The sequence below is a fragment of the Poecilia reticulata genome, chromosome 21 (assembly GCF_904066995.2).
Source record: "Poecilia reticulata chromosome 21, P_reticulata-male-v2, whole genome shotgun sequence".
NCBI classification, from domain to species: Eukaryota; Metazoa; Chordata; class Actinopteri; order Cyprinodontiformes; family Poeciliidae; genus Poecilia; species Poecilia reticulata.
This window is the reverse complement of record NC_088850.1, coordinates 24760054-24785350: the sequence shown is the minus strand read 5'-3', so window position 1 is coordinate 24785350 and position 25297 is coordinate 24760054. Positions and strand designations below refer to the sequence as shown.

General features: G+C 42.1%; 1 protein-coding gene across 1 annotated transcript in view; it reads left to right on the top strand.

Annotated features, from left to right (window-relative positions):
- Positions 1–25297, top strand: part of nt5dc1 (5'-nucleotidase domain containing 1) — a 125078-nt gene that overhangs the window by 79690 nt on the left and 20091 nt on the right. Inside the window, exons 8-9 of the mRNA XM_008398592.3 lie at positions 10594–10691; positions 21518–21639. Coding sequence (XP_008396814.1) covers positions 10594–10691; positions 21518–21639 — 220 coding nt within the window. The remainder of the gene's footprint in view (positions 1–10593; positions 10692–21517; positions 21640–25297) is intronic.

Here is a 25297-nt window from a genome sequence, read left to right as displayed (position 1 = left end):
GGCTGGACATTTCAGCACCCGGATCCTTCTCCTACGTAGCCATGATGCTGTGATTGCTGCAGAATGTGGTCTGGCATCATCTTGTTGAAACATGCAGGGTCTTCCCTGAAAGAGACGATGACGTCTAGATGGGAGCATATTGTTCTAGAACCTGAACATAGTTCTCTGCATTAATGGTCCTTTCCAGACATGCAAGCTGCCCAGGACACCAGCTCTCACGCAACCCCAGACCATCAGTGATGCAGCTTCTGAATGGAGCGTTGATAACAACTTGGGTTTTCCTTGTCCTCTCTGGTCCGGATGACATGGCGTCCCAGGGGTCAATAAGGAACTTCAAATCGTGACTCATCTGACCACAGAACAGTCGTCCATTTTGCCTCTTTCCATTTTAAATGACTCCTGGTCCAGTGCAAACGGCTGAGCTGGTGGAGCTTAGAAATGGCTTCCTCTTTGTACTGTAGAGTTTCAGCTGCAGCGGCAGATGGATTGTGTTCACTGAGGATGCTTTCTGGAAGTATTCCTGAGCCCAGGCTGTTATTTCCTCGACAGTGACGTTCCTGTTTGAGGTGCAGTGACGTTTAAGGGCCCGGAGATCACGAGCATCAGTAGAGTTTTACGGCCTTGACCCTTACGCACAGCGATTGTTCCAGATTCTCTGAATCTGTTGATGATGTTCTGCTCGGTTGATGATGATAACTTAAAAGTCTTTGCTATTTTACGCTGGGTTCCACCATTCTGGTATTGCTGCACTATCTTTCTGCGCAACAATGGTGGAATTGGTGATCCTCTTACCATCTCAGCTTCATAGAGACATTGACACTCTAAGAAGCTTTTTATACCCAATCATGTTGTCAATTGACCTAATTAGTGTTAATTGGTCTTCCAGCTCTTTGTTATATGTTCAATTTTCTTTTTCCAGCCACTTATTGCTACTTGTCCCAACTTTTTGGGGATTTATAGACACTGTGAAATTTTAATCAACATATTTTTCCTTTAAAATGTTACATTTACTCAGATTAAACTTTTAATCTGCCATCTATGTTCTATTACGGATAAAATATCGACATTTGCCATCTCCACATCATTGCTTTCAGTTTTTATTCACAATTATTCACAGTTTAATGTCCCAACTTTTTTGGAATCCTGTTTGTATACAGGTCCGTCTAAAAAAATTAGCATATTGTGATAAAGTTAATTATTTTCCATAATGTAATTATAAAAATTAAACTGTCATATATTTTAGATTCATTGCACACCAACTGAAAAATGTGTAACCCAGTGTTAAAAACACAAGTAAAATGAATAGATGTTGATTTAATATCTCATTCCACAGCGAGATTAAAAAGTATTTCAGTTTTTAAAAAAAGAATGTTTGTAAATATGTTCTTAAATATTGATAAAAAAAAAAGTGCTAAAAATCTTTTAAACCTGTGAAATATTCCTTTAATGAGCTTTTAGTGACATTTTAAACAACCAATAACTGGCACCGTCTGATTTCACATCAGCCAATCAGGTTGATTGTCCCGCCCCTTTAACTGCAGCGCTGAGATTTAGCTCAGATTGCGTCTAACTGCCGTGAGAGCTGAGAGCTGACGGTTGTTCCGTGAATCTCCTGTAAGATTCTGTTAAATTCTACAAAGAATCCTGGAAATTGGTAAGACAATGTTAAATTAGTATCTCAGAATTCATAATTCAAAATAGTGAATCTGTTTTTTTTTATTAGATCTCCAAAAGCTTCTAACAGCTGACGTCAGGAAAAATCCCTGGTAGTTATATAGCATTGAAGCATCGGTGAGTAATCGCACGCGCTCAGCCGTTGGCCCAGTAAATTCACTAAAAATTGGCTAAAATACCCAATAACTGTTCAAATTGAATAAAAAATAAAATTGTATTATAAATTTTATATCATTATTATTGTGTATGTTGTATTTTTTCCATGTAAATTTACTTCTTTTTCTATTAGTACGTTTTAATATTTCAACGTTAATGTGATGGTGCTGTGATGTGTTCTTATTACTTAGGAACTTTCTGTTCTCTGTAGGTCAGAGCTAATGCGGGTTTCTAATCCACATTTTGAATGTAGATTTAATGTTATAGATGTACTTTGGCACTTTTAGATTGAAATTTGAATTGTTGAATTGCTTTGTTGATATTAGCATCCTGAGTTTTAAGATGCTTTACTTTGACCTTCTTCCAGGTCAGGTTTTTTTTCTTATGGTGCACTTTTGAAACATTGTGCCAGAGACATCAAGATCAACCTTATAAGAACTTGGATGGCGAGCCGCAGCCCAGAGGACCAAGTGAACTGGTAGACAGTGACCCGACTGGTCACCAGCCGTGAAACATAAAAAAATATTTTACAGACATATTGGAAAGACTAAACAAACTTTGAAAGAACATTTGACAGACACATAAAAGACTGGGTTATTTTTTTTATTTAATTTTTCTTTTAAAAGCATGCAATTTTTGTTTATTTGTACAATGTGGATCCACAAATGTTATTTATATTAAATTCTATTTTTTAAAATTAAATTCTACCTTTTTATATACATTGTGTGCTCTCCTCTGTTGTTCACACCTAGGCTCCCTCGAATTTAGAATCTCCTGATCAGGCCCAACTTACTTTTATTTTTGTAGTGTTTGTATTGCCATCTACTATTAGAAGGTATTTAAAGTAACTCTTCTTGTGGGTTACACGTCAGGTCTTTTATTGTTTTAATACTGATGATTTTGGCATACAGCTCATGAAAACCCAAAATCCCTGTCTCAAAAAATGAGCATATCATGAAAAGGTTCTCTGAACGAGCCGTTAACCTCATCATCTGAATGAACAAAGTAACTCTAAACACCTGCAAAAGATTCCTGAGGCTTTTAAAAACTCCCAGCCTGGTTCATTACTCAAAACCGCAATCATGGGTCAGACTGCTGACCTGACTGCTGTCCAGAAGGCCATCATTGACACCGTCAAGCAAGAGGGTAAGACACAGAAAGACATTTCTGAACCAATAGGCTGTTCCCAGAGTGTTGTATGTATCAAGGCACCTCAGTGGGAAGAAAAAAGTGTGGCAGAAAACGCTGCACAATGAGAAGAGGTGACCGGACCCTGAGGAATTGATGGTGGAGAAGGGCTGATTCCAGACCTTGGGGGAAGCAGTGGACTGAGTCTGGAGTAGAAACATCCAGAGCCACCATGCACAGGCGTGTGCAGGAAATGGGCTATTGGTGCTGCATTCCCCAGGTCAAAGGTCAAGCCACTTTTGAACCAGAAACAGCAGCAGAAGTGCCTGACCTGGGCTACAGAGAAGCAGCACTGGACTGTTGCTCAGTGGTCCAAAGTACTTTTTTCGGATGAAAGCAAATTTTGCATGTCATTCGGAAATCAAAGTGCCAGAATCTGGAGGAAGACTGGAGAGAAGGAAATGCCAGAAGGCCAGAAGTCCAGTGTCAAGTACCCACAGTCAGTGATGGTCTGGGGAACCATGTCAGCTGCTGGTGTTGGTCCACTGTGTTTTATCAAGGGCAGGTCAATGCAGCAGCTATCAGGAGGTTTTGGAGCTGCTGAAAAGCTTTACAGAGATGAAGATTTCATTTTTCAGCACAACCTGGCACCTGCTCACAGTGCCAAAACCACTGACCATGGTATTGCTGTGCTCAATTGGCCTGCCAACTCTCCTGACCTGAACCCCATAGAGAATCTGTGGGATATTGTGAAGAGAAAGTTGAGAGACGCAAGACCCAAAACTCTGGATGAGCTTAAGGCCATCGAAGCATCCTGGGCTCCATGACACCTCAGCAGAGCCACAGGCTGATGGCCTCAATGCCGCATTGAAGGCTGCAAAAGGATTCCTGACCAAGTATTGAGTGCATAACTGAACATAATTATTTGAAGGTTGACTTTTTTGGTATTAAAACACATTTCTTTTATTGGTCAGATGAAATATGCTAATTGTTTGAGACAGGGATTTTGGGTTTTCATGAGCTGTATGCCAAAATCATCAGTATTAAAACAATAAAAGACCTGAAATATTTCAGTTGGTGTGCAATGAATCTAAAATATATGACAGTTTAATTTTTATCATTATATTATGGAAAATAATGAACTTTATCACAATATGCTAATTTTTTTAGAAGGACCTGTATAAGTAGTATATATAATGATAGACAGATAGTTAAACCCGAAATGACGAGTGAGGCAGCGCTTGACTACATTTTCAACTTATTTTTTTAATGTAAAAGTAAAAACGTCTTATTTTAAAAGGCTTTAGTTTTGAAATTATATATCATATGTGTTTGATATTTTCTGGTTGTCTTCTAGAGGTCTCCCTCTGTCATCCAGAACTGAGAGAAGTCACTGGAACCAAAGTTATTTTTAACAATGAGTATGGCAAATTAATGGGAAAAAGTAAAAGTGATTTTTCATCAATAGGTTTTTCTTGTTGGAATTATGCATCACATCTGGTTGACATTTACTGGTTGTGTTCAAGAGGTCTTCCTCTGTCACTCATAAGTGGTAGCAATCATTGGAAACAGAGTTTATCAGCAATAAGCATGGCAACTTAGGGGGAAAAGATACAAAGGACTTTTTTGATAGGCTTTTATTTTGAAATTATACATCAGATCTCGTTGCAACTTTCTGATATATATATATATATATATATATATATATATATATATATATATATATATATATATTAGTTTAGTTTCTCAGCATATATTATTTTCTGTTGGCAAATGCAGCGGCTGGAAACCTATTTTGAGTAGCTCGAACATGGACCGGATGTGCGCTTTTATTGTGAAAGCAGCACGTAAATGGGTATACCATAATGTTTTGAGCCACCGCGCACTTGTATATCGAGTGCTGGGCCGGCTGGACGCAGAGCCGGTGTTACATCAATCCGCGTCAATCCCCATTAGATACGGTTCCCCCTGCGTCTTCTTGCCGCTCCGCCCCGCCCACGCGGCAAAATACGCGTGTGCTCGTGCTGAGCACTGAGAAAGCACGCGCGTAGGGAACTACGGACACCGTGAAAGCTCAAACAATATGTTTCGGCAAAGTTGTCACTTTCTTCACGTTTTAGCGGGAAACTAATAATAATAACAATAACAACAATAATAACAATAACAACAATAATAATAATAGTAATAATAATAAATAATAGTGATGATAAATACATATATGTCACATATATATTATAAATACATATATCTCATATATATTATAATTATTATAAATGTATATATATGTTTAGTTATATATAGATATATATTTTTATGAAATAAAAACAGGGCAATGTATTTTAATGCTCGATATTATCCATCAGATACTGTTCCCCTTGTTTTACAGTGGGGAAACGGTATCTGATGGGCGAAATATGGCCATCAGATGGGGTTCCCCCACTGTAAAACAGGGGGAACAGTATCTGATGGGAGATTTATGGCCATCAGATACCGTTCCCAAACTTTAAAACAGGGGAAACGGTATTTGATGGGTGAAATACGGGCATCACATACTGTTCCCCCTTTACCACAGGGGGAACGGTATTGCCCTGTTTTTAATTCATATAGCACTATATCTATCCATCCATCCATCCATCCATCTTATTTATTATAATTATAATATATAACATATATATATATATATGTATATATACCCCCAAAAGTGGTGGAGAATGACCGAGCTAAGATCCTGTGGGACTTCCAGATCCAGACAGACAAGATGGTAATGGCGAACCAACCCGACATTGTGGTGGTGGATAAAGAACAGAGGAAAGCCGTTGTGGTGGATGTAGCAATACCAAGTGATTACAACATCAGGAAAAAGGAGCAGTAGAAACTGGAGAAATACCAGGGCCTCAGAGAGGAACTGGAAAAGACCTGGAAGGTAAAGACCACAGTGGTGCCTGTGGTCATCGGGGCCCTCGGGGCAGTCACCCCCAAACTGGAGCAGTGGCTCAAACAGATCCCAGGAACAACATCAGACATCTCAGTCCAGAAATGTGCAGTTCTAGCACAGCCAAGATACTGGGGGAACCCTCAAGCTCCCAGGCCTCTGGTAGAGGACCCGAGCTCAGAGGATGAAACAGTCCACCCGCGGAGGGTGAGAAGGGAATTTTATATATATATATATATATATAATATTATTATTATTATTATTATTATTATTAGTTTCACTCAAAAACGTGAAAAAAGTGTGAACTTCCTCCGGGGGAACCTTGGGGTTCCTCCGGAGGCATTCCCCCCAAGGCATTCCCAGGCCAGCCGAGAGACATAATCCCTCCAGCGTGTCTTGGGTCTTCCCCGGGACCTCCTCCCGGTGGGACGTGCCCGGAACACCTCACCAGGGAGGCGTCCAGGAGGCAATCTTACCAGATGCCAGTTGAGGAGCCGCTGCTCCTCAACTGGCTCCTCTCGACGTGGAGGAGCAGCGGCTCTACTCTGAGTCCCTCCCGGATGACCGAGCTTCTCACCCTATCTCTAAGGGAGAGCCCAGCTACCCTGCGGAGGAAACCCATTTCGGCCGCTTGTACCCGTGATCTCGTTCTTTTGGTCATGACCCAAAGCTCATGACCATAGATGAGGGTGGGAACGTAGATCGACCGGTAAATCAAGAGCTTCGCTTTTTGACTCAGCTCTCTCTTCACCACGACGGACCGGTACAACGCCCGCTTTACGGCAGACGCTGCCCCAATCCGCCTGTCGATCTCCCGCTCCCTTCTTCCCTCATTCGTGAACAAGATCCCCAGATACTTAATTTCCTCCACTTGAGGCAGGACGACCCTCCTGACCCGGAGAAGGCACTCTACCCTTTTCCGGCTCAAGACCATGGCCTCGGATTTGGACACAACTTCCGAAGGACCTAATCTGGACCCTGGACATTTCTCTAGAACACTTATTTATACCAGCAGAACCAACGAAGGCTCTAACAGGTCATCGTTACCTTAACAAGCTAAAAATAAATGCTGTGCTGAGACAGGCAGAGCTGAACACTCTTTCAGATGCTAACAGGAGCTATACTGACATCACCAATCTGACCAGGCCCATGGAGGTCCAGTGTCAGTGGTAAAGTCTGGTGTCGCTGTTACTACTGCACCGAACGTCCTGGAACAGGAGACTTGAATCTTTGTGATATTGGACAACAAAAAAGAGCATGGGTATCCATCCTCCCATGGGGTCGCCAGGTGTGCTGGTGCTTATCTCTAGCTGTCAATGGGCGAGAGGCAGGGTCATCCTGGACAGGTTGCCAGTCCATTGCAGGGATTTGTTTTAATAAAACTAAAGTAAAAACTAAGGAAGAAAATCACATAATACTGAGACTTTGAAGTCATAAAAATCATGAGAAGCACATGTGGATTTTCAGTTGCATGCTGAATATTTATGTTGCCTTTTCACAGTACTGTATTTGTGAATTTTTCTATGGAACATAATTCCCAATTATTTGCAGAAATTTTGCTTATTTGCAGATGTGTATGTTGTACATATGTAAATATTTAAAAGTTACTTCACTGTGTGATACAAAATAACTTTTCTCTACAAAATTGACAGTAGGAAACTTATTCAGATTTGATTTATCTACAAAATAATTGTATTTCTGTTTTTCAAAGAAAAAAACATCAGACTTGCACAAAAGGGAATTAAACATTTTCTTCAAAGAAACTTTGATTTTATAGAAATTGTTTTTAATGCAAAAGGAAAAATTTTTTTAATAATATTTCTTGTACTGTTGGTGTAAACAGTGTGCCAAAAGTAGCATTTATTATCTTTAATATTGAAAATTTGCTTGGTTCTTTAACATTTCACCACATTTTAATGAACTGGAGAAATAACCACCTCCAATCTAAAGAGGGGTCTAACACCACTGCTAAATTGATGGTTGTTAGTGACTGGACACATCTCTAATGCAAGAATCCCACAAGGATTGAAATTGCCTATCTTTGTTCTAGACACCCGAGTGCGAGTCTCACTTTGCCACCGTGTGGATGACCCTACTTGGGCCGATTCAAGGACTTGACTTGAACATGCTGCTTCATGTGTTTCTGATACTGTAGTGTGCATGTGCCAACGTGTATGCAGCCTGCTGCAGTTACTCCTTCACGTGTTTTGAGTCATAATCTTTTTCTTCACTGTAGAGATACTTGGCCACAACAACTTGGCCGCATCATTTACACCAGAGATCAGTTGATTGCAATGAAACCGGCAGGCAACCATGAGGACAAGTGAGGAGGTGGTCAAAGGAGGTCACTGACACACGACAAGGATGTTTTGAGGCCACTGGCTGGCAGGCTCTTTGTGAGCAGAATATGAAGGACATTGATGAGCTCACTGAGTGCATAACAACTTCTGTCGTGTTTTTACATGTTTTATTATTATAAAACACAGCAAACTAATGGTGGTAGAGGGCAGCACTGGGTTAACTCGGGGAATCTCATCTGTCCATGTATCAATCAACTCCAAACCTCTTTGTTCTGTTACAATTATCGATTTATTCCATTTTGATTGTCATGCTCCAAACTTTGCGAGGACTGACCACCCCAATCACCTGCTTCTTGATACACACAGACACAATCAAAACTGTCAGATGACGTAATAATAACTCAGAAATAATCCAAATGGTTTAGATGTATTTTTATTTATTTCGTACTTACGGAATGTTTGTTTATATCATAAGTTTGTTGTGCCTTTCTATACTAAAAAAAAGATATAAAACCTCAGATATTTCACAAGGATATATTAACATGGAAAACCCTCAACATAACCTTGTATTAAAGCAGAAAGCACGGTGGCCACCATAAGGGCATACAGTGTTCAATTCAATTGCCACATGAACTGATCAGTAGATTATTGTGAGGGAATGCAAAAGAAAAAAAAATTCCCATGTCCCCTGGAGGGCTGCGTAGAATCCTGTCACTTTCTTTCTGTTTAATATTATGCATGTGTATATTATTAATATTATGTATTTGTCTCATTGCCACCGGGGCAATGAGAGAGTTCTTTTGTGTAGGCAGCACTGTTCTAAAGAAGAAGTTGAACCTGAAAATTAGCAATAAAGTGAACACAGCTATCTGATGAATAGAAGTGTGGTTCATTGTGAACTTGAACAAGAAATCTCAAGTATTTACTTACTGGTGTTTGTTTTTGTTTATGCTGCAGAGCCACAGTTAACTCCTCACTTCAGACGGCTCTGACAGAGCCTGTGTAATTCCGAAGTGCTGCTGTTGCTCCTCCTACACATTGAACTAAACCTTTGTTCTAATAATGGCAAGGGACCTAAAAATTCATCCTTATTTTTTCTTATATGAATGCTGGATTTATTTTGTTTGTTTCTTTTGCCTTTTCATATTGATATTGTTTAAATACTAAGGTTTCTTTAGTGATTTCTTTGGGGGGAGGTGGGAGTGGACAAATCTACACATTTCCAAGATTGGGGGGGGATTTGACCCACCTTTGATTTCCTCCCAAAGATGTTAGAAGACAACTAGTGAGACTCCAAGGCTGCAGGCCTTGATGATGTACGCCAAGGATGCCCAAAACCTGCGCTCTAAAGGAGCTGTCCAACTCCAAATGAGCTGGACAACATGAGCCTACAGAGGTCCCTGTGATGTGGAAAACATCCTGCATTGTTTTAGTGCAAAAGACGCAGCTTCCCTGTGTTTCCAAGGACAACAGGTCTGTGGCACTGATCTCCCACATCATGGAGACCCTGGACAGACTTGTCCTGGAGTTGTTTTGGCTCCTGGTCCAACCGCTTTTGGACCCCTTACAATTTGCCTACCAGCCCTAACTTGTAGTTGAGGACACCACCATCTTCCTGCTCAAGCATGTATAAACTCACCTGGACCAGATGTGGACCACCTGTAAGAAAGATGTTTTTTGACTTCTCTAGTGCAATCAGCACCATCCGTGGTGGTTCTTTGGTCTTTGTCAATGTGACAAAAACCAAGGAGCTGTTTTTGTCACAAAATCTGAGGAGGAGGACCAGGAAGTAGGTGACCCTTCTTACCATCCAGGGAGTCAGTGTGGATATTGTGGAGAATTATAAATGTCTGAGACTCCACATTGACAATAAACTGGACTGTTAAGAACACTGACACTGCATACTGAAAGGGCCAAAGTCGCCTGAGGCAACTTTGACTTTGTAGCCATTACAGGCAGAAATAATGGCTACAGTCTGAGCATTGTCTTCTCAGACTTGGGTAGACAATGCTGGATGGAGTTATGTTTGCTTATTATCTTGTCAACTAATAAGCAAAATCCCCTGGGGGATCAAGTATATTCTATATAGGCAACCACAGCTCTTAACCCTTCAAAGGTCTATGTCTAATAAATTTCAGGTTGAAGGTCTAGATACCTTCTTACTCACAAAAAGCTTTAGGAAATGCCTCCATTCAGGAGCGTCTCGTGTGGAAATGTTTTTTTTCCCCATGATTCGCAGTAAGAAATCTGCTCTGCTTCAATACTTTTTCAACAGTCCCTTGACAATGCTGTCTAGTTCTGCATGCTTTTCTTTAGGAACAAAGGCAAGTGAGACTTCAGTTTTTTGCTGTTCCTGTAGTCAGTGTATTTCAGCAAAACTTGTTTTTTGTCTTGATGTCACAGGAAGGACTTTGAGCAGCTGTTTGACGTCATCATCACAAACGCCCTGAAGCCTGGGTTCTTTTCCTTGATACCCCATCAGAGGCCCTTTAGGACCCTTAGTGAGTAGCAATGCATTCAGCCGTTTACATGCACTCCAGTAACATTAACAGTCAGTTCATTCTTAACCCCTGTCAGAATAAAAAAATGTGAGTTGATGTCACTTTTCAACATGGAGAAAGTTTTATATTTGGAAATGGAACCATTGCAGGCCAAACATGAAGGATGGTGCTATTTCCTATAATATTGACAATCTCCCGTTTTTATTTTCTTTTGAAATCTGTGATATCTTCAACTTTAGGAAGGAGTTCCACTCTCGTCATGTGTTTGGATGTCTCTTCTTTATTTACTTCAGCGCAGCTCACAGTTCTTAACAATGGGCTCTTTGCACTTACGGCACTGACGTCACATCCGCATGAGCAAACGGATCCGCATGAGCAAACGGGGCTTTCTTGTTTTGCTTTGAGTTACCATGACAGCTAGAAAAGACAAAGTCGTATTTCAGACGCAAATAAAGCGATACTATGAACATTGTTGTCTTCCTAATATAATGAGCTTTTAAGTTTTCATGGATTTCCAAGCGATCCTGAATTTAGACAACAGTGGCTACCAGTTAAAGCTAACGCAAAACAGCAAAGTTTACAGCCTTCACTCTAGATCAAGCTTCTTCAGCCTAAAACTACTGTAAAGGAGCCTCCCTGAGTTATCTCCATGGAATCACTTCTGTATTCAGCCTGAAAGAGCGAATTTATGGGAACGAGTGAGCAGACCAGAGCCAGACAGCCGAGCAACTGATCCGCCTGTACATACTGCTGTAAACACCGTCCTATCCGAGCTCTTCACAAGAATGTTATGTTGGTGTTCATAATCATAGGAGGAGGAACTTTGGAAGTGTTAGTAACAGGAGGAGGGCGGGAAAACGAGGGTGGGGGGGTTGGTTTGTGGGGGTTGTGTGTGTGGGTGAGAGGGTTAGGTTTAGGTCAGAAAAAGGGTATGGTTAGGTTAAGAGTTAAGAAATGGTGAAGGTTTAAGAATATGGGAGAGAGGGGGGAAAAGAAGGGGGAAATAGTGGGGGGGTGGGGGGACATAGGGGGGTTGAGGGTTTAGGCAAGAAGAAAGGTGTGGTTAGGATAAGAGTTAAGGATTGGTGAAGGTTCAGAATAGGGGATAGGGAGGGGTGGGGAAAGAAGAGAGGAATAAAGGTGGGGGGGAAAGGGAGAGAAAAGAGGGGGGTTGAGAATAGGGCTGTTGTAAACGATTATTTTAGTAATCGAGTAATCTATAGATTTTTCTTACGATTAATCGAGTAATCGGATAAAAACAATTATGAAATAAAATATTGGTAAATCTTCCATAACACCAGTGTTACTATCGGATATCAACATCAGTCTATTTGTTCCACATTTGAGCTTCCCTACCAGTTACTTTTTTGTAGACCGGGGGAGCAATACGGGATATTTACGGCTCCTCCGTTCAGAAACTCATCTACCCGCCATGTTCCGCCTCCCGTTTGTTCAGACCGGGATGATATTAAGTTTATTGTGCGGTTCGTCCGTAAAGCTGCTCTTACCCTGTAAGCATCAACCCTCAGCCGCCCGCCGTGTTCAGTGTCTCCGCACACCTGTATAAATCCTCCTCAGCTTCTTCCCGCCGTTCAACCAGCAGCTCCGGAGCAGAAAGGCTGCCGAACTCCCGGCATCTCGCCGGTCATTTTAAGGATGTTTATTGGTCCCACAAAAACGATGAAAACCCGGAATTATCACCAATCAGTAAAGTCCCCGCGGGCCGAACTTGAAGATTGGATGTTATGGCGCCAACACGTAGCTTCCGTCAACAACTCAGAGGCAAAAGTCAGAGCTCCGCTCAACGCAAATAATGTTCCGGCTGAAACACGGTGCGCTAAATGATAAAACATAAATTAACGAAGCTTCGAGGCAGGTCAATTTTCCTCGAGGAATTTTAATAATCGAGGTTCTCGAATCACTCGAGGAATCGTTTCAGCCCTAGTTGAGAGAAAATTGGTGGGTTTAGGTTAATAGTTTGGGTTTTGTTAAGAGTTGGCAGGGGTGAGGAAGGGAGTAGAAACATGGGGGGGGGGGGGTTGGTTTGGTTCTAATTGATTCTCAGTATAAGGTTTTAAGTTCTATCCTGGTTTACAGTTTTGCTGGTTGGGGTTCTGTCTGTTCAGGTTTAGTTTTCCCCCAAAAAATTTTGTTTTAAATTCTAGGTTTTTTTTATGGTTCTTATGATTTTTTTATGCTTTTTTCAGGTCAGACTTTTTGTTTTTGATGTTGGCCTTTCTTATAATCAGTTTTTATAGTTCGGGTCCTGATTCATTTAGCTTGGGGAATTTTATTCTTATAAAAAGAAGTGTCCCTATTTTTTGTGTAGATTTTGATTAAGTGGTGTTCTATTCTAATTTATTATGTAAATATTTCAAATGTTTGTTTTCCTATAGAATCATTTCTTTTCTCTGCTGTTTTAGGCTCCTAATCTTCACTTTTCATTATATTTTGGGTTTCCTGGGTTCTGGTTGGGTTCTAATTTTCCTCTAAGGCCCCGTTTACACGACAACGATTTCGGGGGAAAACAGAAGAGTTTTGTTGCGTTTGTAGTGCGCATTTACACGAAACCACCGAATGTTTTCTCTAACAACGGCACAGATTGAAAACGGGTTCCAGAGTGCGATGTTTCTGAAACGTACCGTTTTCCGTTGTCGTGTAAACCTAGAAAACGGATCTTTTCTTCCAGAAAATCCCCAGCTCATGCATAGTATGACGCAAAACATAGCTGCTTCCTACAATCCACAGAAGAAGAAGAAACTACTCACAATGCTGGTGTTACTGTTTCCCCATCAGATACGGTTCCCTCAGCGTCTCTTCACCGCTCCGCACCGCCCAGGTGGCAAAATACAGGCTGCTTGTTCAGCGCTCTCATCTAGAGAACTACGGACCAGGACCAGCCCGGCTCCAGACCAGTTTAACAGGAGGGGCATCGACTTATTTTGGGGGGCAAAATGAATCTACGTTGCTGAACATAGACAACAACACCAGTAGCCTACAGGCTACTTGTTAACAAGCTTAACGTGCTGTGTTGATATTAGCTAGCCAGTCATCTTTTAGCTATCATCACCTGCATCCAACAGCTTCACTCAACTCAGTCGGTTAGTTCGGGGGAAAAAACTGCAGTTATTTACGTTTTGCTGGTTTGCTGCCATGATTCTAACACACACCTGCGCAGCAGCAGCAGCAGCAGCAGCAGCAGGTCTCCTTCCTGCCTCACAGCTGTAAACCCAGCGCAAGCGTCTCAGCGTTCATGTTGCGTTTGAAGGCGGCTCGGAAAAACAGGTTACGACTTGTTAGCGACGGATAAAACTGTTTTAACTTCTGAAAAAGGTAACAGAGGACACGGATATGGGACGTGCGGGAAGTCCTAGTTTATCAAATTGATATAGGAATAACAGACTGTTGGCCATTCCAAGGTAAAAACAATAAACAGCTTCCAGTCCAGGGCCGCTACAGACACCGTGAAAGCTCAAACAAGGTTTTTCGGCAAAGTTATCCCACTTTTTCCAACTGCATGCGCCCTAATCAGACGCACACAATGCGTGTTCTCTCACGGAAATCCACATGCCTTCAAGTACAACTTTTTTTTAAACACATGCGCACTTTCAAAGTTTCATAGAACCTAGCACCAACTAGGCGCAGCGAGAGCATTACACGTTTTCGATGTGCACCGTTACTGTGTAAACACAGATCGTAATCAGAACGTTATCGTGTAAACGATCCAACAAAAACGGAACAAAAGTGCCGTTTTTTTTGGATCGTTGTCGTGTAAACGCCAACGTTTACACGACAACATCAATGATGTATTGATGTAACATCAATACATCATTATACCAGCATACCACAAAATCTTTATTTTCTTCAGCATTACTGGCAGTGTAAAATATAAATTCTCTAGTAAATCAATGTACTTTTGTAATTGTCTAAAGGATGTAGAGCTGATTATATGACCTAAATACGCTCTACTGTGAGCTGGACCTCCTTAAATTGGGTCCAGTTTCCATCAATGGCTGACCTGTTGAAACTTTGTTCAGAAATGACCCAAGGTATTTAAAATTTTCCAGTCAGCTCAACTTTCCTAAAAAACACTGACTATATTTTTAATGTTCACAGACACTCTGTCTTTTAAGAAAACTTGATCTTAGTCTGGAAACTCTAGAGCAGGGGTGGGCAATCCTGCTCCTCGGCAACTCTTCCTGCAACTCTTAGATGTCTCCCTGGTTCAACACACTGAATCACCTCCTAAGTGCAGTCAGGTTCTCAAGAGTCCTGCTAACGACCTCATTATGTGTTGAAGGTGTGTTGAAGTAGAGACACCTAAAAGTTTCAGGAGACCGGCCCTCGAGGCCTGGAGTTACCTTTTAACAGGTTACACTTGATTCTCCTGTGGTGCCTGTGGAAACAAAGTGCATGAAGTTTGTGCTCAGGTGGGAAAACTGTGGATCACATGGTGGGACTTCTGCTTCAAACTGCTCACTACAGTATATTATTGCCTCTGTCATCCACCAGTTCACTGCAGACTGGCCCCCACCAAGGACCCAACATGGATGTCTTCTTAAGTTGACATACTGTTCTGAGTACATACTGTAGAAATAAAATTGATATGCCTTTTGTAAATACGTTTTCTCTATCAATGAGTGAAATTGTTTACTGTGATAATTATATCAACATGCGTCGACGGTGTCTCCAAAACCTGAAACCGCTGTGCCGGGTTTCCCAACCTGTCGAAGCCCAGGATCCAGTTCCTGTCAGGATTGGCCTGGTAAACGCCAGGTCGCTTGTGAATAAAACTTTTATTCTTCGGGACTTTTTTTTTAGTCACCAAAACCTGGATTTTCTGTGTGACTGAGACGTGGCTGAGTGTTGGTGAGTCCAGTTCTCTATCTGAGCTTCACCACAGTTCACCACGGGCTTCGGGGAGAGGAGGAGGCACAGCGACGGTTTACAAACAAGACTATAAATGTAAGCAGTGTTTTCTACAGGCGTCTTTCCCCAGCTTTGAGTTTACGTCATTTGAGATGAGACACGTAAACCCAGTTTTCTGTGCTGTCGTCTACAGGCCCCCCAAATATAATAAGGATTTTATAAGCGACTTCTCTGACTTCTTATCTGGGATTATAACTATGAACATGTTCTTATTGTTGGAGACTTCAATATACACGTGTGTTGTCCTGATAAGCCTCTGGTAAAGGACTTTTTAAGCCTTCTGGACTCTTTTAACCTGGTACAGGCCGTATCCGGTCCTACACATGAGCACGGACACACACTGGACCTGGTTATTTCCTGCCGTCTGAAATGTGACTAACCTGGAAACCTGTGACTCTGTGTTCTCGGATCACCTGCCTGTTTTATTCAGTGTTACTTTGCCACCTACTGCAGTTAAAACTCGCGCTGCTGTTCGGCGCTGTCCGATTATTAACCCTTCCACTGCCACTCAGTTCTCTACTGCTTTTCTTCAGCTCTGTGGATCATCTGACTTCCTCCACTCTGATACAGAAGAGCTCTGGTCCTGGTTCTGTTCTTCCTGTCAAACCATCCTGGACTCGGTTGCTCCATTAAAAACCAGGAAGCCAAGGATTAAACCTGAGCCTTGGTTTAATGACAGAACTCGTGCTGCAAGGAAGGAATGTCGCCGTGTTGAACGTAGATGGAACAAGGATAAACTGCAGGTTACTTTTCAGATTTTAAAAGACTGTTGGCGTCTCTACCAAAGCACAGTTAAAGAGGCTAAAAGGGAATATTTGGCAAATATCATTTCCTCAAACAGCCATAACTCACATGTTTTATTTAACACCATTGACTCTGTGCTTAATATTCCTGTTTGGAAGCTTCTCCTGACATGTGTGCCAAGTTTCTGCGTTTCTTTATTGAAAAGGTTGATAGTACCAGGGCTCTTATCACAGCTCCTGACTCTGACCCCTCTGTTTCGGTCCCTTGCTCTGCTGCTTTCACTCAGTTTGAGCCTGTGACTGTCTCACTTTTAGAGGACGTGGTTGGCCACATTAAGCCATCAGGTTCCCCCAGTGATCCTGTCCCTCCACGATTTTTAAAAGATATTTTATCTAGCATAAGGCCGCCTGTTCTTGCAATTATAAATAGCAGTCTGTCCTCAGGTGTGGTCCCTGCTAGTTTTAAACATGCAGTAGTGCAGCCACTCCTGGCCTTGATCATACTGTTCTGGCAAATTATCGGCCGATTTCGAAGCTGCCTTTTCTTTCTAAGGTTTTAGAAAAAATTGTGTTCTGCCAGCTGACACAGTTTTTAGACGACAATGGCATTCTGGAGGTTTTCCAGTCAGGTTATAAAACTCTTCATAGCACAGAATCTGCTTTAATAAGTTTTTAATGACATCCTTCTTGCATGTGATTCTGGTAACCATGTTGTTCTGATTTTACTTGATCTAACTGCTGCCTTTGACACTGTAGACCACCACATTTTAATATCGCGATTACACCACATTGTTGGTATTGATGGCACTGTTCTTAAATGGTTCCGGTCTTACCTGGAGGAGAGAACCATTTCAGTGAAAATTAGTGACTGAATCATCTGCTGCTTCAATGTCTTATGGTGTCCCGCAGGGCTCAATTCTGGGCCCTCTGCTTTTCTCACTTTATTTACTGCCTCTGGGTTCCATCCTTAGGGAAAATGGGATTTCATTTCATTGCTATGCTGATGATTGTCAGATTTATTTGCTCATGAAGCAGAAGGATGTCCATTCCATCAAACATCTCCTGGCATGTCTAGGTGATATTAAAGCTTGGTTGGCCTTGAACTTTTTAAATTTTAATGAAAACAAAACAGAGGTGATGGTGTTTGGACCCAGTGGCTCCTGTGAGTCCTCCTCTGTTGACCTGGGACCCTTGGAGGTTTATTTTAAACCTGTTATTACAGATCTTGGTTTTAAGGTGGACAGTGATTTTAAATTGGACAGCCAAATCAGAGCCGTGGTTAAGTCCAGCTTTTATCATTTAAGGCGATTGGCGTCAGTGAAATCTTTTCTTTCCAGGCAACATTTTGAAACAGTGATCCACGCTTTTATTTCGACTTGATTGGATTACTGTAATGCACTTTATCTGGGAGTCAGTCAGTCGTTGCTCTCACGTCTGCAGCTGGTTCAGATGCAGCTGCATGACTTCTGACAGGAACTCAAAAGAGGGAACATGTGACCCCTGTCCTGGCCTCACTTCACTGGCTGCCTGTATATTTTAGGATTCATTTGAAAATTCTTATGTTTGTTTTTAAATCACTGCATAATCTTGCCCCGGCTGACCTCTCTGAGCTTCTTCACCCCTACAAACCCTATCGGTCTCTCAGGTCAGCAGATCAGCTGCTCCTGGAGGTACCGAGATCCAGGAGGAAGCTCAGAGGGGACAGGGCTTCTCTGTCATGGGCCCAAAGTTATGGAACAACTTGCCTTTGCAGGTCAGAGAGGCCCCTTCACTGTCCACTTTTAAAGTTCGTCTTAAAACACATTTATTTTACTTGGCTTTCAACACCAGCGGGATCTAGTTTTAAATTGTATGTGTTTGTTTTTAAACTGAAAGTTTTTATTTCTTTTATTATGTTGTGTTTTAATGTAGTGGTCCCCAACCCTCGGTCCGTGGACCAATTGGTACCGGGCCGCGCGAGAAATAGTGAAATATTTCCGTTTTATGTATTACTTGAGTCTGGAGGATCTTTTATTTTGAAAATCCTTTAACCGGATTCTCTCGGTTACTTGCGCGCCAACACTGAGGCTACAAGCAGCAAAATGAGTAAGAAACAGATCAGATGTCTTTGGAAAGTTTCTTTGCAAAGGGGAAAAGGCCCAGAGAACAGACAGGAGAATGGATTTATCCCGGACCGGTAGGTGAGTCCCACATTACAAGCCGCTCTGCGTAACATGCGGCGACCGGCTGCTAATGAGACAATGAAGCTTCAAGCTGCTTCGCCACGTAGAGACCAAGCAGGCTGTGGATATTAGCAACACTTCGGGTGTCATTGTCTCTCATCAGTCCCAGATGGGACCGTCTGGTTGCAGAGAAACAAGCTCAGGGCTCCGTTAGTCATTATTGTGAGTTAAAATTTTCACGAAAGTAAAATGTTCGTTTTTGTGGTGCTTCTGTATCTTATTTTGAAGGGATGTATAAACGTTACCATAGTGACCAGAGTCAGAGCGTTTGGGCAATGGTCGAGAGGAGATGAGTAGAGCTGGTGAGTCTTAAGTCTGGTTTAGACGGAAAGATTTAAGAATTGTCGGCCGATTCTCCAAACCTCTGTGACCACAAAGCTGATAAAAGTACAACAGGTTCGATCGGTTCGTGTGTCCAAGGCAGGAACAACACGAACCGATTCCAGTCACGAACATCCCGATTCCAGAGGATAATCCAGTAAAACCCCCAACATAGCGGGAATTTAGAATAACCAAACACAGATGATGATGTAGAAGCAATAGTGATAGTTTGTGGAGTCATTTTAAGAGATTAAAAGATGTAACAAAAAGAAAAGGCGGTGGATAAAAGACGACGGGAGCAGCCGCTCTATTTGCGGCACTATGATTTGGAGGTGACTGTGTTGTTTCATAGTTAACATTTTTAACTGAATAAACCTTTAGATTTAATAATAAACATTTCCACATATCATCTCCGATATCCACCGGACTCAGTTGCATGATATGTCAGCTGTTTGGGATTCCCCTATGTTCTTACATCACCGCGCTTTCTGATTGGCTACCTGTCACATTCAGCAGGTCATATTCTCGTTCCTAGTCTGGGAAAACCCCACAGGTTGCGATAAAAACTCCAAGACAACCCAAATTGGGTATATTCAGGATTTAGCAGGAACACCAACACCCCCGCACCCCCCCGGGCCGCAGCAAAATTGTCCAAGTCTTGACCGGTCCGCGATAATAAAAATGTTGGGGACCACTGTTTTAATGTACATCACTTTGTATCAGCTGTGGTTGTTTTAAAGTGCTTTATAAATAAAGTTGGTTTGGTTATATTTGTGTAATGTAGTGTGTGTGTGTGTGTGTGTGTAAAAAAAAATTCCCTTCTCACCCTCCGCGGGTGGTCTGTTTCATCCTCTGAGCTCGGGTCCTCTACCAGAGGCCTGGGAGCTTGAGGTTCTCCTCCAGTATCTTGGCTGTGCCTAGAACTGCACATTTCTGGACTGAGATGTCTGATGTTGTTCCTGGGATCTGTTTTAGTTCCAGCTCCATTTTGGGGGTGACTGCCCTGAGGGCCCCGATGACCACAGGCACCACTGTGGTCTCCACCTTCCAGGTCTTTTCCAGTTCCTCTCTGAGGCCCTGGTATTTCTCCAATTTCTCGTGCTCCATTTTTCTGATTACTTGGTATTGCTACATCCACCACAACGGCTTTCCTTGTTTATCCACCACCACAATGTCCAGTTGGTTCTCCATTACCATTTTGTCTGTCTGGATCTGGAAGTCCCACAGGATCTTAGCTCGGTCATTCTCCACCACTTTTGGGGGTTTTTCCCCACTTTGATCTCGGGGCTTCCAGTCCATATTCTGCACAGATGTTCCTGTACACTATGCCCGCCACTTGGTTATGTTGTTCCATGTACGCTTTCCCTGCCAGCATCTTGCACCCTGCTGTTATGTGTTAGGTGTAGGTTGTTCAAAACCTACACCTTGGGTCTTGTCTGGTGTGGTAGATCTGAGCCTCTATTGCTCTGGTGTTTAGGGCCTGTTCCTGTGCAGCCAGGATGAGAGCCTCTGTGCTGTCCTTGAGTCCAGCTTTTTCCAGAAATTAGTAGGATTTCCTGATATCAGAAACTTCAGTTATTTGTCGGTGGTACATCCCATGAAGGGGCTTGTCCTCCCATGATGGTACCTCCAGCACCTCGTCCTCTGTTCCCCATAGTCTGAGACATTCGCTGAGCACATCATCCTTTGAGGCTTTGTCCTTGATGTATTTATGTATCTTGGATGTTTCATCCTGGACAGTGGCTCTCACACTCACTAGTCCTCTGCCTCCTTCCTTATGGCTCGTGTTCAGTCTCAGGGTGCTGGATTTGGGGTGGAACCCTCCATGCATGGTTAGTAGCTTCCAAGTCTTAACATCCGTGGTCTTTACCTCCTCCATTGGTCAGCTAATTATTCCTGCAGGGTATCTGATTACCGGTAAGGCATAGCTGTTTATTGCATGAATCTTATTCTTGCCATTGAGTTCGCTTCTCAGGACTTGCCTTATTCGTTGGAGGTATTTGGCTGTGGCTCCTTTCCTTGTGACCTCATCCAGGTTCCCATTTGCTTGTGGTATTCCCAGGTACTTGTAACTGTGCTCTATGTCTGCTATTGTTCCTTCTGGGAGTGAGACCCCTTCTGTGTGGGCGACCTTCCCTCTCTTTGTAACCATCCGACCACACTTCTCTAGTCCGAATGACATCCCAGTGTCAGTGCTGTAGATCCTGGTGGTGTGGATCAGTGAGTTGATGTCTCGCTTGCTCTTGGCGTACAGCTTGATGTCATTCATGTGGAGGAGGTGACTGATTGTGGCCCCATTCTTGAGTCGGTTTTTTCTGTGCCGTGCTCATGTATTTATCCATGTGCCCGCTTATCTTAGCTGCTATGATGCCTGACATGAGCTTCCATGAGAAACATGTTATTGGCTGATAGTTGGATGGGACTGAACCCTTTGAGGAATCCTTCTGGATCAGGATTGGAGATGAGGCATCAGAAATTGTCACATGCAACTCAAATCTAATGTCATCAATTTAATGTCTTGAATCTCACCAAATGTTTTATTCCAGAATGACATAAGAGTTTGCTTAATGAAGCTAAAGTCTGTCATCTTGTCCTGTTTTTGCTCCTACAGTGAATGATGTGGAAGAAACAGAGGGGCTTCCATCTCTAGACAAGCCCGGCTGGTACTCCCAGGGCAATTGGCCACACCTCCACGAGCTGCTCAAGACCATGACAGGAAAACTAGAACCCAAGGTAAGCTGTTGACTGATAGGAGCAAGCTGTCAGACATGTAGTAGAAAGGTATCTACAGCTCACTTTGAGATTGACTCAAAACTTCAGTCTTTGGCAGAGAATAAAAGGGTGAGGACTCTGTGATAAATCAGCTCAGAGATTCACACACGGATGTTGAAGTGGAGAAACGTGGCCCTTGGACAGACTGTTGAAAGGGCAGCTCTTTGCCAGCATACTGGGAATTTATTCCTTGTAGAGTCTCAATCTTGCAACATTCTATTTTCAATGTGAAACACAAGACGACTATAAGTTTAATTTCTTTTGTCAGATATTCTGACTTAAATTGTGTTCTGTCATATTTTGTGCAATTCCAAAAGCTGGGAATTGAGCCCAGTAATCAGTAACCACTCTGTTTTCTGTGTATCTAAGTAAATAAGAGATTACATACATTTTCTTTTGAGTTTATTTAGTAAAATTATTGTTTTGTACAACCTAAAGACTGTTGAACATGATTGTCTCTACAACAACTACTACAAACTGGCTGTGCTGTGGTGGTGAAGGGGTTGAACACAGCCCACATATGGAGGCCTTAGTCCTTGACGTGGCTGTCGCAGGTTCGATTCCCGGCCTGGTGACCTCTGCCGCATGTCTTCCCCCTCTCTCATTACCCACTTTCCTGTTAATTAACTATCAAATAAAGGCCACTAGAGCCAAAATAAATCTTTAAAAAAACAACTACAAACTGATATTTTCAGTGGATTGTATGTTGTTCAATTGTGTCCCTTCAGTTGGGAACATCATTTACATTTTGTTTCAAAACAGTTTTCCTAGCTGAAAAAATACTTTTTGGTCCCTGCAAACATCCAACCCAATTATTGTGGTAAATTGGGTTGACCTTTCTATAAAATGCAACTTATTACGCAAACAGTTGTGCAATTTTGCCAAACCAAGGGTACATATCCTGAAAAACCCTCTTTTTTGAATCTTAAATAATTTTTGTGTGTATTTTGAGTGTCTAGGAGTGCAAAAAGATTAAAACGTATTCTTTGCCAGTGCTGCATAAATATGCATAATCTCTTTGGGTTATATTTTTCAGTAATAATATTTTTCTTGACTATGACATCACCCCATTTACTGTGGAACTGCTAAGCAAGGTCATGATTTTTCCTAATGAACTCTATGAATCCGCCATTTTTTTCCTCAGCAATTTTGCAGTCCAAGTTCAGTTATGTCGACATTGCAGGCAGAAAACTCAAAATATAGGTTGTACTAACATGACTCCTTACATCATCCCTCGGCTTCAGAGCCTCTTTGAAGTTTCTGGTTAAAAGTAATTTTTCTTGGGAATGTACCACATTAGTGGGGAAAGTCAGTTTGCACCGAGCACTTAAGGACCACTGCTTCAGCAACGTTTGCCAGAATCAAGGGATTTTCCAAAAGACTTTGTCTGATTGAGGCATCAGTTCCTTCTCTCTACTGACAAGGTATACAGTGAAGTGGTAAGCTCCAGTTAAAGATGGCAAAGCTTATGTTAGAGATGAATGTTATTTATTAATAAATGACGTCCTAGCCATTGGTTGATAGTAGCATTGAGCCTTATGCTCCTGCTAGTGCTGTGCTAGCTTTTAGCTGCCTTCTTGAGGATATAAATGTACTACATATCTTGCTTATTTTTGCAATTTTTGTCTTGGGAAACAGATGCAAATGCATTCAGTGATGTTCTGGACACTCGCGTTAGCCTACTCCTTAGTTATGTTGAGGCTTTGTTTACTTCATTCATTTTGTGGTAGCATTAATATTTTAATAGGCATCTGACATGCGTAGATACTATAGTTAAGCAACTATATTGTAGGGATTTGGCATGTGTAAATACAGTTATACCTTCATCGGATGCATTTATTTGAATGTGTGGTTCTGCAGGTTTATCTTCATTCTCCTGCTCTGGGTCAGACTCTGACTCCAACATGGAAGGTTGGATGGACAAGTCTTCCATTGCTGACATCTTTAATAAACTTTGTAATATATAGTTTTTCTGGCAGTAGATAATCTTATCGCTACTATTAAACTACAAAAATGGCAGAATGGGTGGAGTGGAGCACTCTGCGACCTGGAGTGGGGCGGGTCGTGAAATGTCTCATTAACATAAAAAAAACCCCGCATCAAAATGAGTCGCTGTAAAATGCGCCTCACAATAGGGTAAACGAAGGATCTGTGGAGCTACAATAACCAGTAATTCAGACCAAAGCATTGAACTTCTGCTTTATATGCCTTAAGTGAATGATTTACATGTGAAAAGAGGTCCTCACAGAGAAACATAAGACATGGGAATCTAACTTCATGTTGGCCTGACGTGCACGTTTTTGGAGGGAGGGGTTTGACTTATTTTGGCTCACTCTAATCTTAGCCAACTATTCCAGTAGAGCATATGGAAAAGAAAACATTTAAATGTAGCTCAGTGTTGTGTGCCTTATGCAAACAGAACAGACAAGCCAAAAGTGTCATTACAAACTAGGCAGATGCAAACCTACTCGGACTGAGCTGGCACAACTTGTCATCATATACATCCCTTCCTACTTTCCCTGCCCCTCCCCTCAGCTCTGTGCTCAATGCCCCTTTGTTCTCAGCCATGTGGAGAAAACTCTCATGGAATCTGGTGTCAACCTGCGCTTAGATCTTCTTTAAACAGACCTCTAGGGTGATCCAAGCTCCCTGTGTTTTCACTTTTCTCCACTTTAACCTGACAGAGCTGTAAGCAGGTGGGCTGAATAGAGACATTGAGGGAAGATTACGGTACACGCAGCGCAGAACCTCTTGCCAGACCTGCCATGACCCCCACCGTTCTAGGGGGTGGATATGATCAGGACACTGGCTTCAAGCGTGACCAGTTTCTTTAAGAGAGTCTGACAGAATTTAACTTTACGGATAAAGGCTGTGGTCATTCTTCATCAGCATCACTAAGTGTATTGTCAGACCTTATAGACTCGGTTGAATTGGGGACCAAAAATAATACGTTTGTTCTAAAGTGTAGTACACTTTCTCACTGCGTTGCATCAAATTAACCAAACTCTTTGAGCAAACTGTTCCTCTCATCACCTGTGGGGATACTGCACCAAGAACCACTGAAGGGAACAATGAAAAAAATTCTGAAGAAGCAACTGAGCACAACTTCCTTCCTCAGAAAATATAAGCAAAGATGGAGTGGTGTCAGATTTTAACTGGTGGAGGATTTTTCTTTTGTGTTTGAAAAAACGCCATGAGCCATTTCTCACACTGGTGCTAGATATGCAGGTTTGTTTTGGTTGCAGTTACTCAGAATGCCCTGTGGTTATGGAGCGGTTTCTGGTCCACTGCAAGGCCTTCTCTGTAGGCCTGAACACTAGCAGAATCACTAATATATACACTGCTCAAAAAAATAAAGGGAACACTTAAACAACACAATATAACTTCAAGTAAATCAAACTTCTGCGAAATGTTCTGCACTATAAGGCGCACCTAAAAACCTTCAATTTCCTCAAAAGCAGACAGTGCGTCTTATAATTCGTTGCGCCTTTTATATGGACCAATGTTGAGCCACAACAGGTCTAGCAACTACGGTAAGCAGCCGCCGACTTCATTTTCCCCCATAGAAGAAGTGGGCGATGCATGCTGGGATAGTTGTCAGAACGCTGGTTTGTAATCT